This window comes from Procambarus clarkii, chromosome 70, assembly GCF_040958095.1.
Source record: "Procambarus clarkii isolate CNS0578487 chromosome 70, FALCON_Pclarkii_2.0, whole genome shotgun sequence".
In the NCBI taxonomy this organism is placed as follows: domain Eukaryota; kingdom Metazoa; phylum Arthropoda; class Malacostraca; order Decapoda; family Cambaridae; genus Procambarus; species Procambarus clarkii.
This window is the reverse complement of record NC_091219.1, coordinates 16,412,558-16,427,131: the sequence shown is the minus strand read 5'-3', so window position 1 is coordinate 16,427,131 and position 14,574 is coordinate 16,412,558. Positions and strand designations below refer to the sequence as shown.

At 40.5% G+C, this 14,574-nt stretch overlaps 1 protein-coding gene across 6 annotated transcripts in view; it reads left to right on the top strand.

Moving 5' to 3' along the window:
• The window catches only part of LOC123775278 (uncharacterized), a 477,428-nt gene that overhangs the window by 399,819 nt on the left and 63,035 nt on the right, over window positions 1-14,574 (top strand). For all 6 annotated transcript variants that reach the window (XM_069311593.1, XM_069311592.1, XM_069311596.1 and 3 more), the window contains 3 exons: window positions 3,028-3,345; window positions 6,021-7,130; window positions 7,598-7,747. In XM_069311593.1, coding sequence (XP_069167694.1) covers window positions 3,028-3,345; window positions 6,021-7,130; window positions 7,598-7,747 — 1,578 coding nt within the window. The remainder of the gene's footprint in view (window positions 1-3,027; window positions 3,346-6,020; window positions 7,131-7,597; window positions 7,748-14,574) is intronic.

The window sequence follows — 14,574 nt, the reverse complement described above, 5'->3', positions numbered from 1 at the left end:
TCAAAATAGCACAAGAACTTCCCCAAAAAGAAAACAAAGAAGCAAAACTTTGTTCAACTCCCACCCCCCTACTTGTTCGTGAATGAGCAGGGGGTTAGTTGAACAAAGTTTTGATTGTTTGCTTTCTGGGGGGAGTTCTTTTGCTATTTTGAGGACGTAGGTTGCAGTTTTCAACCAGTCAGTGGTCTGTTTTGTTTTGCCTACCTTTCTGGGTGCCTTCACTGGTCGATGGCAAGTATGACATACTTTAAATGTAAAGTGTCCATTGTTATCTGCACCTCTCTGAGGAGGCCAGGTTCTGGCGCTGGTCCCTGGTATGCAACAAGAACTCTGTGACTGATGACTCTAAATAGTATAGCACTATATTAGTATGGATATCTTCTGGGAGCAAATGGGGCTCCCCACAGAAGAGTTCCTTAAACTGTTGTTGTTGTTGTTTTAGACTCAGCTCCTCAGACAAAAAGTTCCAAGTAGCACGTGCTATGGTGAGCCAGTAGTGGACTTGCCTGGCACAGGAGCGGGGCTGTATCTGGTGGTCCTTAAACTATTACACAATTTTTCTGAATTTTTAAGTAAAGAAAATCATTTAAAATATAAATTACATTTATTTCTAGTCATATATCATATTTTGAGCCAGTGGGCATATGTATGAAAGGTTTATTTATGACAGTATATCAAAAGATACGTACAGTATTTTACTGATCATTAATGATTGATCTAATTGCCTATATCTCAATAACAGTACAAAACTAAAATATTAAACAGTTTGGTTTACATTTGTAATATGTGTACCTCTACCTAAGAAAATATTGTGGCTGTACAATGGGATCAAACTTTTATTCCTATTCTCCTCAGTCACACGCACTACCCACTGAACCACAGAAAGTCCAGGGATATGGGTTCGACCCCATTGTATGGCCTTAGTATTTTCTTAGATACATCATGTTTTGTGATAACACTTGTGTATGTGCATTCATAATTTGCCCGTTTCAGAAATGTCAGGTTTGTAAAAGTTCTTTAATTAACACAGTACAGTATTACACCATGCCTCTTTAGAACTGGGGTGTTCTTTTTCTTTATAGATAACTAAATGTGCTTAGCTAGCTTGACAAAGCTTCAGAATTTCTCCTTATGCTGTACAGTTGGCCACATTTATTTTGTAATGTTGCCCGACTCATGTATTGAAAAGCAAAATTGGCATTATGAGTCGAACATGTTTAAATTTGAAACTATAATTTTAGTAAATCTTGTCTGTATTGCAACTCATCATTTAGATGTCTATAATGCTTATGGGCACTGTACACAATTTTATATACAGTAATTCTAAATACCCCTAACTACAATTTGAATACTTAATTTTCACTTTAAAATAAAGTTGGAATTTGCCTTTCTAGTGTTACAAAAGTAGTGTTAGCCTGTGTGTAGATAAAGGAATATAATATGCCAAATATTTTTGCATGGGTGAATCCTTCACCCTCTGGTCAGTTGTTTTCTTTCCTGTAAGTGTTGACTGACAGTACTATATCCCTATATAGTACTATGCAATAATTCCTAAAACTAATCGCATTGAGGTGAGAATAATAAAATATTAACCCTTTCAGTGCCTTTAATTAGTATGGTATTTTTTAATTTTCAGTCAGCATCTCGAATTACCATGACCATTTGGATTTTTATAATGGAATTTTGGGCATATGAAATGCTTTTTTCCTTGGTAGTACCTCAGTCATTCTTGTAGTTATGGCCCATATTATCCACTCAGGACACCATTCACTGCTCGTCCCTATGGATTTAATACCCCACTTTCAATTGCTGACAAAACTGTGAAGAGAAACAGAATGAAATGACAAGTCTTCCCTGTAGACAATATTTCAGCAAAGATGAGCTTCTTCAAGGTTGGAAAGAATCACCAAAACCAATATATGTAGTTGATATGTTCCATCACAGCTAGGGAGAGTTGGTGGAGGAGGACAGGTAGAGAACAGAAGGAAGTGCCTAGAGGCAGCTAGTATGCAGTTACATCACCATCAGGGCAGAACCAAGGCTGGAGTCAGGCTGTAGGCCACTGTGGTGCAGCCCAGTGTCATCCAGCCCTCACCTTACTATATTAGCCTTACTCTCCTTCCTCACTGGGATTGAATATATAAGCTATTATATTTGGTGTATCAGCAAATGTGATGAAGCTTATCTATAGCAAATATTGCTATAGTAAAGGTTGTCCTTGTGTGGGGAATGTCATCAGAAATTGACCATTAAACATTTACATTTTTATTTTGGAATTTAGTACAAAACAAAAATCCAAAGGTGTCCTTTGACATTATCTTTTCTAATTACTAATTTTAGAAATAGAATGAACAGCTAGCAAGTTTTTGTTGTTTTCTTAATATTACTCATGCAAACTGTGAACATCAGTAAATAAGATCTGTTGACAATAGTAATGTGTTATGTATATGGCATTTGGAGAGAAATCTCCTCATGGCATCTTTATTTGTAAATAATGAGAAATGTTTTTTTGTTTTTAACACTATCAGAACATTGCAATAAATTGCATCACAGTTTGCAATGAAACTAATTTACACTTTCTTTCTGAAGCTCTATGCTAAACTTGTATAATACAGTGTCATTTGTATCTTTTACATCTGCATTCAGAACTTCCTAATTTTACTTGTAATATAATTCATTTAATAGTAATAATTTCAGTAATATCAGTTCAAATTTAAACTGATTTCAGAGCAGATTTTAAACAATTTCCGGGCATAATAAATCTTATTAATGTACACTCCTGTGGTTTATTGTATTTGACTTAGATTCTTCGTGTAGCATTCTTAAATAATAATTTGTATACTGTATTAGTTGTCTAACCTATTACATTAGTTTCTATAATTAAAATGGATATAGTGGGCTACCTCATCTGGGCTAAGAGTAAGTAGGGGCATTGTACTTTGTCTAGCACCAAAGCCATCAGAGGGGGCTAATATAACCCTTGGCATGACTAATGTGTGTGTGTATGTATGTGTGGTGACAATGCAGGATCTGCTGGTGGAGAGCGTCACACACGAGGCTCACATGGGCCATCTGGTGGAGGTGGTCCGCAAAGTGGGAGACGCCATCACCTGCACTCACCTAGAGACGCGAGTGAAAACTCACCATCAGCAAACCATGGGACTCCGCCATGAAATCGGTCGCTTGTTGGAGCGCCTGGAAGAACTGCACGTCCACTGGTCCACTTATCAAACCCAAATGGATAAGCTGCAGGAGTGGTGTTCACAGGCCAAGATTTCCCTGGAAAATATTGACCTGACTCCACAAGACCAAGAGAAGCTGAAAGAGCAATTTAATCAGATTTGGGTATGTTATAAATTTTAAATAAATTATGTTTTCATTCATATTCCAACCCCACCCTCCCATTCTCTCACTCCACTCCACTCCACTCCACTCCACTCCACTCCACTCACTCACTCACTCACTCACTCACTCACTCACTCACTCACACTCACTCACTCATTCACATACACTCCACACTTACAGGGGCCTCGTAGCCTGGTGGATAGCGTGCAGGACTCGTAATTCTGTGGCACGGGTTAGATTCCCGCACGAGGCAGAAACAAATGGGCAAAGTTTCTTTCACCCTAAATGCCCCTGTTACCTAGCAGTAAATAGGTACCTGGGTGTTAGTCAGCTGTTACGGGCTGCTTCCTGGCGTGTATGTGTATATGTGTGGTGTGGGAAAAAAAAAAGTAGTTAGTAAAAGGTTGATTGACAGTTGAGAGGTGGGCCTAACATTTAACTGAGCCATTACTTTGGTAGGGTTTTTCTTTTTATTTCTTTTGGTTGCCTGGTGTGGCTACAGGACCACTTGTATTATTTTGGTGGCCCTCCGCTAGGCGCCTGTGATTGTACATGTCGCAGGGGTTCAGCTGTTGTTTGTTTGATGATAGTTCTGGGATAACTGGTTAGCAGTACATGTACCTTGCCTGGGCTTCCCTTAACAGTCAGCCTAAGGTCCCTGGAAAACCTCATTGAGGCTCATTGGTCCAATGGATGCGTCCTCTGAGTCCCATCTCACTTCATGCACGTTTGAAGTCTTGTCTCTGTCTTCTTGTCTCAGGGTGACACTGTTTTAGGCTCTATCATGCTGCCTGTTGGGTCAGTGGCACATTTGATCTTGAGTCCTGTGAGTGAGTTCTGATCAGGTTGTTTTGTCCTTTCTTTCTTGGCTGTCTCAGGACTGTCATCTTGTGCCGAATACTGTCGCCTCGTATCATGCAACGCTGGCGGAGCCGCTTCAGATTGCATTCAGTGTGCTGGTACCATCTATTCCGTTTCGCAAACTATCTCCTGCGTTGTTTCACCTTTGGCCTACTCATGTGCTGCCAGAGCTGTCCTGTTCGTTGGACCATGTGCTCTCTTTTCTCACTTGGTTTGTGGTGGCCCCTTAGGTTCAGGATTGTTTTTCTAAGAATTTTTTCTTGTTGGCATTGGCCTCTGGGGGTTGGGTTGGGGAGCTTCAAGCTCTCCTCCGGCGCAGGGGTTTCTGCTCTTTCGGGTTTGGTGGTTGGTTTGTTTGTTTACAGCCGTCTCTTTCTTTTCTGGCGAAGGATGTGACTGCTGTTTTCCAGAGGTTGTTGATGCTTGGTTGGTTCAGCCAGGGGGTGCATCATGTGTTACAGTATGTCCGGTTGTGGCTCCTCGTTGTTACTTGCGCACCACAGCCTCGGTGACTAGGGATGCGCTTTGGGTGAACCTGGTTTCCCATCTTCCCTGTTACAGGGTGCAGGTCTCCCAGGTTGTCTGCAAGGTTATACGGTCCAGCCAGCCTGCAGTCTATCCCCATGCTCACAATATTCGCAAGTTCGTAGCTTTGGCTGCTGTTTTCGGTAACATGTCTTGGGCTGACATTCGGGCTCGGGGTTTTTAGCTGTCAAACAGGGTCCTGGCCGCACGGTATCTTGTTAATGTTTTTGGCTCTGATCAGGCATGTGTTGCTTTGGGTTGCAGGTTGCAGCCAGTTGTCTCGACTCGCTCCAGGGAGCCGGAAGGGCTCATCACAGAAAACCAGTGTTGAATGTAATGAAACACCATTTTCTGGGCGAGTCCAAGAAGCTTGCTGGCAACCCTCCCTCCCTTCGGTCGGCGGTTTTTGTTTTGCATTTTTTTTTCCATTCAGCCTCTGAACTAGGGTTGGAAAGCTGGTGCAGGGGGATCTGAGGCTCCCCCTTCCCCCCTCCCAGGAAGGGGGGGGGAAACTGTGCAGACAGTGGCGCGGCGGCGATGCTGATTGTTTGCTTGTTTTCGGTTTGGGGAGTTCTGCTTGCTAATTCCAGCTTTCAGTCGCAACTTTTAACCAGTGGTAGTTTGTTTTGGGATGCCTACCTTCCTGGGTGCCTAACCCTGTAGATGGCAGACATAGAATGCTTCCAACCATATGGAGGTTTCTATAGGCCATTGCTCCTCATGCCTTTCTGAGGAGGCCAGGTTCTGGCTCGTGGTTCCCGGTAGGTTTAAAACTCCATCGAATTGACTGATGTCACGGTTTGATACATACATATCAGCCCAGTAAGCTCCGGGAAGTCTCCGGGACTCGCCCACAAAATTGCTTTTCATTACATTCAACGCTTTTTTTTTTTACTTGTTTCTTTATCTTTTTTCCTGTTTCTTCTTTTGTTCTTTTGCTAGTTATTACAGATCTTATACTTTCCACATTTTCTTGTTTCTGACTTAGAGCAAAAGACAGCTGCTTCAAGAATATAATAGCCAAATAGACATTTTAAATTTGTTGGCAAGTGAATCAGATATTCCTTATTAAACCTTCAGTACCTGGAAACATCCAAAATGTTTGTATATAGTTGAACATAAAGCCAACTATTCCAATGAGTTTGTAAATGGAAATACTGTATGCATCAAACATATATTACTCAGATTTGGTTTTTAAGAATTGTAAATGATATAAGCATGCAAGAATGCTTTAATTTTGACATCACAATTGCATTTTTTATTTTTCATTTTTACTTGATTTTTTTCAGAATCTCAAGGCCCAGTTTGATAGCCAGAGTGTACTACTAAATGAATGCATGAACCACTTTGATAAATCAGTGGGTCTAGTAAATATGGCAGATGAAACACACCAGAGACATTTCCTCTCACAGTTCAAGAGTGAGTGGCATGAACTTGAGGAACTTCTCCAGCAGAAGGAAAAAGAGTTACACCGGATCCAGATTCAAGTAGTTCCTGTTCCACAGTTACTGGTGGAAACTCAAGATACACTCTCAAATATTGAAGTTGCCTTACAGAACATTGATACTAATGTGACATCAATACAGCAACTCAGAGATATATCAGAAAATTATAAGGTGCTGCGCATCAAAATTTTGAACAGTAAGGAAAACTTAGACCATTTAACAAAAGTGTCCAGTACTGAGGACGAGCAAGATGAAGAAACATTAGACACCCTTGGTCGATTGTCTCTAACTTGTCAAGAGCTGATTTGTACTATCCAGCAGCGTATAGCATCACTAGAATACACATTGGATCATGTTCAAAAAACTGTCAGCCGTGTAGAACGCATCTCTCTCACAGTAGGACATATTGAAAATACAATGGAAAGGTGTAAAGCAGTAGATAAAGAAGGTGAACAGATCCTCAAGGCTGCACTTCATTCATGTCAAACAATTTATGATAGTTTGGCCCGTACTGAAGAAGATATCACCAAGGTAAAACAATGCATGGAAACTTTAAGTCAAGACCCCCATCACCCTTGCCATCTATCAGAATTAACATTACAAGTTGCAGCTCTTCAAGAGCGGCTTGAAGCAGTGGCAGAGAGTATTAATGAAACTCAAACCAACTTGAAAAATCGCCTTGAAATGTGGCAGAAATTCATGTCTTCATCTGATGCAGTAGATGGCTTCCTGCAGGAAGTTGAATACCTTCTTGAAAGTGCCTTGGACTTGCCTTCTGTTAATAGGGCTGCATTGAGGAAGCATGTAGAAGAACTTCAGAACCTTCAGGGATCTATGGTCTCTAATATGAATCTCTTAGAGATGCTGAAGACTCAAGCAGTACATGTGGAGAAAACCCATTATGTGGAGACACAACTAACACGCTGGAATAGTGTTTCACAAAGACTAGAATCGGTAAGATAGTGGTTCTTCCATTTTTGCTTCATTATAACTTGTGGTCTTTATATGTTTAAAATTATAAAGAATTTTTTTAACTGGGAGAAATTGTAAAAATATATATATTTTTTAATTATTCAGATTTATATAAAATATTTACAAAAATAACAACAGAACTTTGCAATGAGCTTTGTTTTTGACTTACAATCAGAGAGCCTGGGTTCAAGTCCTGGACAAGGCTTGAAATGGTTAGGCACATTTCCCTTCACCTAATGACTCTGTTCACCTAGCAGTAAATAGGTTCCCATGAATTAGGCAGATGTTGTTGGATTACATCATGAAAAGGGTCAGTAGTTTGACCTTGATACAAGCTTATTGTTGTGTGTGTGCACATGCATGCATGTGTGCACATACATACATACATACAGTACATACACAGCATTCCTGTTGCCAACAAATTATTATTTATTATTTCCCTTTTTCAGGTTATTCTGCGGTATGAAACAGCCCTGGAGTTATGGGGCAGGTTTGTTACCGTACAGGAGGAGGTGAGAGTGTGGGTGGAGTCAAAAATCACTCTTATCGTTTCTCTCCAGTCTCGTGGCATCAGTAATGAAGAACGTTCTCAGATTCAGGTAAGTACAAGCTTTAACATGTTGAATTTATGGTTAAAAAATTTAAGTCTCTTGATGATGGTTGTTTGCAGTAAGATTTGGCAAGATGGTGACTTGAAGACTTGTTGGTAAGACTTCTGATTTGGTTATTTGCAGAAAATATTCGACAAAATTAGAGTTTCCTGATGTTGGTGTTTACAGTAATATGTGACAAGATTAACGATGATGTTAGTGAAAATCAAACTGACATTAACTATTGACAAATAACAAAACTATCCACATTATATGAAATACTTAGAAACTAATGCTCAAGAAACTAATGCTCAAGCAGCTTTACTCCTACCTAGTTAATCATGATATTCACTATGTACTTAGCTCTTGTCAGTATGGCTTCAGACCCCTAAAAAGCACAAACAACAATGATGTAACATATATGCTTGATTTATACACTTAGCTTTTGGCAAACATTAGCACACAGTATGATGATCTGTTGACCTTCAAATACAGTGGAACCTCGGTTTTTAAATTTCTTTTAAAAATTTGACTTGGTACTCGAAGTTTGCCTCAGTGCTAGAGTTTGTTGATACACGTATGGGCTTACCAAGTACATGTTGTGCTTCAGTTTACCAGTGTCTTCTGCCTAGTGACAACTGCGCTTGAATTCTTTCTGAAGAATATAATTTTTTTTTTTTTGCTTTTTTGGTTTCTGAACATAAAAGTTCTTATTATATATATCATGCCAAGGGTTCCAAGAAAGTCAGTGGTAAAGTTCAACCTAAGAAAATAGTTGTGAGGATGACGATAGAGGAAAAACAAGAGATCATTCATTGTGAGACAATGTCTCACTATATGACAAGTATTAAAACGTTGGGAAAAACAAGTGTCTATAAACAAATTCTTAGTAAGACAAGCAAGCAGTGAGCCACAACCAGGTCCAAGTGGTATGCCTGCAAAACATAAGAGAGAGAATACCCCTGAAATGTCATCACTGCTGTTATAATGAAAGGGAACTTCCCTTCCAAATGCCCAACCACTTTGGGTGGATGGTAGAGCGACGGTCTCGCTTCATGCAGGTCAGCGTTCAATCCCTGACAGTCCAAGTCGTTGGGCACCATTCCTTTTCCCCCGTCCCATCGCAAATCCTTATCCTGACCCCTTCCCATTGCTATATTGTCGCAATGGCTTGGTGCTTTCTCCTGATAATTCCCTTCTCCTTCCAAACACTAAATGGCCTCTGATTTGAAATACAAATCGGAGATGTTTCTGAAGAGGGGGACAAAGAAACAGTTGTGCAGTGCGCCCCACGCAGATGCGCGCGAAGTCTGGGGCCATATCAATTCCGGGGCAGAGAGGGGCTCTCTCTCACTCCACCCGACCGTCGCAGTACTCGAAACTAAACACAGTACTAAAAGTAAGGTACCTATCAGTATTATTATGTATAAAATGTATTATTTAGTTAATATTTTTGGGGGTGTGGAGTGGATTAATTCAATTTACATTATTTCCTATGGAAAAATTTGTTTTGGTTTTCGAATTATCAGTTTTTGAATCGTCTCTGGGAACGGATTAAATTTGAAAACTGAGGTACCACTGAACCTTTGACACTTAACCTAGTAACGTTCATTTTCTGACCAGGGGGAGAAAGATACTGGCAGTATGGGGCGTTAAAGTTTATTGAAGATTAAATTCTGCAGAACATGTAAATATATAAAGTTCAAATATATAAAGTAAGTAATTATATAAAGTTTATATTAAACACGGTTTATATTATAGACTTATAACAAAGTTGATATTATATTAAACTTAATATTGAACATGTAAATATATAAAGTTTCAAATATATAAATTAAGTAAATATATAACGTTTATATTAAAATATATAAAGTAAATATATAAAGTAAGAATTAACAGTAACAATTCCAAGTCCGAGGACTAGATTTAACTTAAAAGGTACACCCGTAGTAAGTATGAGACCTTAGCCTATAGTGACATGGAAACTAATTCTGCAGAAACCTAAAGGTTAACTGGTACTAGAATTAAGGCCGAGTGCAAATGTGTAGTAATTATATAACACTAGGATATAACAGGCAGGACACAAAGAATAACTAATAAGTGAGAGACCACATAACACGTAATGTACCCGGCCAAGAGGCCGTAAAAGACCTAATGGATAAGGAGAAGGGGGTGTGACTACAAGTAGGGCTTACTAGCACATAGACTGGGCAAAGTATTAGCTGCGGACAGCGGGACACTTGGGGACCGGCGCTGCACCCCCCTTCCCACATGCAGTGGGGAGACAATTGGGACAACTGTGCAAAGCATGACGGGGGTACAAAAGCAGCCGCTTGCAAAGGGGGGGAGGGTGGGGTTTTGCAAGGGCAGCGGCGAGGGCAGGCGGAGTGAGGGCAGAGCCCCATTGTGCGCCCGTATTTATACGGCCCCAAACTGCCCGCGCAACGCCGCGGGACGCGCTGCGCAATTGTTTCTTTCTCCCCCGCCAGAAACATCCCCGCTTGCGATCAAGCAGTGACCATTTTATATTGCATCATTTTATGGTATAGTACTGTAAATACTGTACAGTACTATAAACCTTTTTAAATCTGCTACTACGTACTTCACTCATGCATAATAGAGTAGTAATGGTTTCAAGCTCAAAAAGCCACAGTGGAGGATTGAAAACAGGAGATACATTTTCACCCACAGGGTTATAAACTCATGAAACTGCCGACCTGCCAAAGCAGTAAATGCCAAAACTCTGCTGAACTTTAAAATCCAACTTGAAAAAGGCTCCAGGACAAATGGTTAAGGGGGTTTGACCTTTGACAAGCTGCCAGCTTCAAGACAGCTGTTATGGGCTACTTCCTGGGTGTGTTTGTGTGTGGGGGGGGGGGGGGATTAGCAGTTAGTAACAGTTAAGAGGCGGGCCGAAAGAGCAGAGCTCAACCCCTGCAAGCACAACTAGGTGAATACAAGAACACATCATTCATCACATTGAAGGTCCTGAATGATTGTAATATGAGCCTCAAAAGACCAGACATCATAGCTTCCTGAACCACTGATTCTCACTCCAGTTAGGGAATTCCGGTGAGGGAGGGATCTACTGTGTTTTTGTCAAGGGATCAGCACTTTATTATGTTTTTGTCAAGGGACCAGCACTCTACTGTGTTTTTGTTAAGGGACCAGCACTCTACTGTGTTTTTGTTAAGGGACCAGCACTCTACTGTGTTTTTGTCAAGGGACCAGCACTCTACTGTGTTTTTGTTAAGGGACCAGTACTCTACTGTGTTTTTGTCAAGGGACCAGCACTCTACTGTGTTTTTGTCAAGGGACCAGCACTCTACTGTGTTTTTGTTAAGGGACCAGCACTCTACTGTGTTTTTGTCAAGGGACCAGCACTCTACTGCGTTTTTGTCAAGGGACCAGCACTCTACTGTGTTTCTGTCAAGGGCCCAACACTGGACTGTTTGACCTGAACTTACCTGAGGGCCACTAACACACTAGTGGCCTCTTCGAGGACAGAGAGCTGACGATTACCGATGTCCTTCATCCCCACCATTTATTCAGCACTGGACTGTTTGTGTCAAAGAACCTTAAACGCTGATCTTGCTGAAGAACCCTGTGTAAATGTTTACCAAATTTCAGCATGAAATTAATATTAATGTAATACTGTACAACAATTTAACATAGTTCAACCTTGTTGTTGCACGTTTAGTCATTTGAACCTACCCACTATACACACAACCCATCCTCTTACAAATAACGTCACTTTTGGCTGGTATGCGTGCTATGGCCAAATTTGGACGTAATTTGAAATGAAATCGACTCACAAAAGTGACGTTCTGTTCCGTTTTCTATTTGAGTCGCCCGGCGTATGCGCAGAGGTTATGAGAGGACTTTAAATTAACGTTTTTCATAACGTTTTGAAACTTTATGAGAATTTCCTGCCCACCTAACTAATCAGAGGACCCTTAACTTACTGTTGTTGAAAAAAAAAAATCCCAAATTTATTTTTATTTTTTTTTTTCATTTTCAAATTACGTCCAAATTCGGCCATACGGGCAAACGGCCAAAAGCGACGTTCTTTTTAAGAGGACAGGTTGCCCGTATTCGAAACTTTGGCCTTCGTTGTCTTTATGTGCCATATCTTACACATACTGTACATATAAATAACCTACATCAGCAAGTAGTGTAAACTTTTCACAGTATACAATATTTACTGATGTGATACATTATGAGTTCAGGAAGTGGACTGCAGATTCCTTGAACAGAAACATGCAGTGGTAGTGAACAATTAACCTTAGCAAAAGGTGAACCAATTACTTTGGTAATAAGCGGATTACCATCAACACCTGACAGCTGAGTGGACAGCGCTTCGGATTCGTAGTCCTGAGGTCCAGGATTCGATTCCTGGTGGAGTCGGAGACAAATGGGTAAAATGTTTCTTTCACCCTGATGCCCCTGTTACCTAACAGTAAATAGGTACCTGGGAGTTAGTCAGCTGCTACAGGCTGTTTCCTGGGGGGGGGGGTTGTTAACAAATAGGAGGCCTGGTCGAGGACCGGGCCGCGGGGACGCTAAGCCCCAAAATCACCTTAAGATAACCTCAAGATTATATTTACAATATGTAACCCCATTTCCTGTGGCATTGTGGTAGCACGAATGCCCACTCCTCTTGTGATTTCCGCCAGTTTCGAGCCCTAAGCAGGGAGAGATGACTGGACATCCAGCAAAAATTGGATATTTTGATGCAACCCGATTGACATGTCGTATTCCATTAAAAAACTATAAGGTAAGGCTTAAGGTGAGCGATTGAAAAGAAATTATATTTAACTTGAGTTCTTCATTTGTTTTCCTTCAGATCTGGGATGATGAAGGATGTGAATAATTCTGTTGTACAACCTCTGTCCTCTTACAAATTGTCACAATTTAAAATAAATTTTGGATTTTTTTTTTTTTTTTCAAAATAGTAGGTTAATGGCCCTCTGGTAGGTTAAGATGGCAAGAAGTTCTCCTAAGGTTTCAAATCGTCATGAAAACTGTTAATTTAAAGTGTCCTCTCCTAACCCTAACAGCCTAAGCCAGACGACCAAAATAGAAAACGGGACAGTACGTCACTTTACCGAGCCGATTCCATTTTAAATTACGTCCTTTTAAAGCCTGAGTGGCGCATACGAGCGAAAAGCGACGTATTTTTTAAGAGGACGGGTTGAAACACAATGTTAAGTCATACATTTTAGTTTACTTTGGTGGATTGTTTTCCGACAGTTGCTGTGTTATTCTTTTAATTTGAAAGGCAATAACTATTGTTGGTCTGCCTTTGATAGGCTACATGGAGCAGTATCCCAGTGGGCACGATGTCCATGAGTATCGTTAATTCAACGTGGAATCGTTGCTCCTGGATATTGTGACCACTGTGATTTTTTTTCCCTTGGTAGGTCTAGGTAAGTATGGCGACATGCCGTGTGAAAACACCTATCTTATTGTTGCTGAAAACATCCCATAAGATTTAACTGACAATTTAAACCGAAACTTAACATAATTTACAAGCAGCCATTGATGCTTAAACACAATTGCTTTTTATTAAATTGTCCAAAGTCCAATTATATTATCAGACTGGGATGTGAGGACACCATAACCACACCCTTTTCATGCTAAACAAATATTTAACGATCTATAGAGCAATTCAGCATAGGTCTATAAGTCAGAATACTTGTAAACGTGAAAGGCAAGACGTCAATTATAAAAGCATGTACAGTAGTGTAAACCTATTACAATGGAGACATTGTTTCCCCTCAATTAAATACAAGGTAGGATCACTAGACTTAACCCTGGGAATCGGGACCTGCCAGACGACAAGAGATTACTTGAGCAAATATTCCTGGAGAGGCAGAGGGCGAGGGGAAGACATCACCGGTCTCTCAGGTGTACGAGGCTATTAACAAGGGAGATATGATGTACTGAAACTATCAGACCAGGTCAGAACTTGTAACAATGGCTATATAAGCTAGAGAAGTAAAGATTCAGGAAGGGTATATATAAGGAGGTATTGGTTGAGCAACAAGGGAGTGGAACATGTTGGCGGCTAACATCATGGAGACAAATTCTATAGTTAGCTTTACAAGTAGGCTTAATGACTACATAGGGGCATAGGGGTTGGATACATATGGTCACCGCCCGGAATGGGCCAACTGGCCTACTGGTAACCTCTTCTTTAGTCTTATTAACTTCTCTTAGCCAATACTCTCCGTGCTGTTAGCACCCATCGAGTTCCTGGCTAGACCCAAAGATTCCTTAACCTTACTGACCCACATCCTATGCGTCATGTCAACATAGATATAACAAATTGAGCTTGATATATTTTAGAGTGGGAGAAGGGAAAATGGCTACAGATCTCTTATTTACTTCACTCCAAAAACTCTCACCCTGTCCTCTTAAAAAGAACGTCGCTTTTGGCCGTTTGCCCGTATGGCCGAATATGGACGTAATTTGAAAATAAAAAATAATTGAAAATAAATTTGGGATTTTTTTTTCAACAACAGTAAGTTAAGGGTCCTCTGTTAGGTTAGGTGGGCAGGAAATTCTCATAAAGTTTCAAAACGTTATGAAAAACGTTAATGGAAAGAATCCTTTTCTAAGCTATCCAAGTAAGCCGGACGACTCAAACAGAAAACGGAACAGTACGTCACTTTTGTGAGTCGATTTCATTTCAAATTACGTCCAAATTTGGCCATAATGTGCATACGAGCCAAAAGTGACGTTATTTTTAAGAGGACGGGTTGATATGAGACCCGTATACCCCTTCTGGCCTCGTTACCGTCTGACTGGCTGGCATTCCAATACCCTCGCTC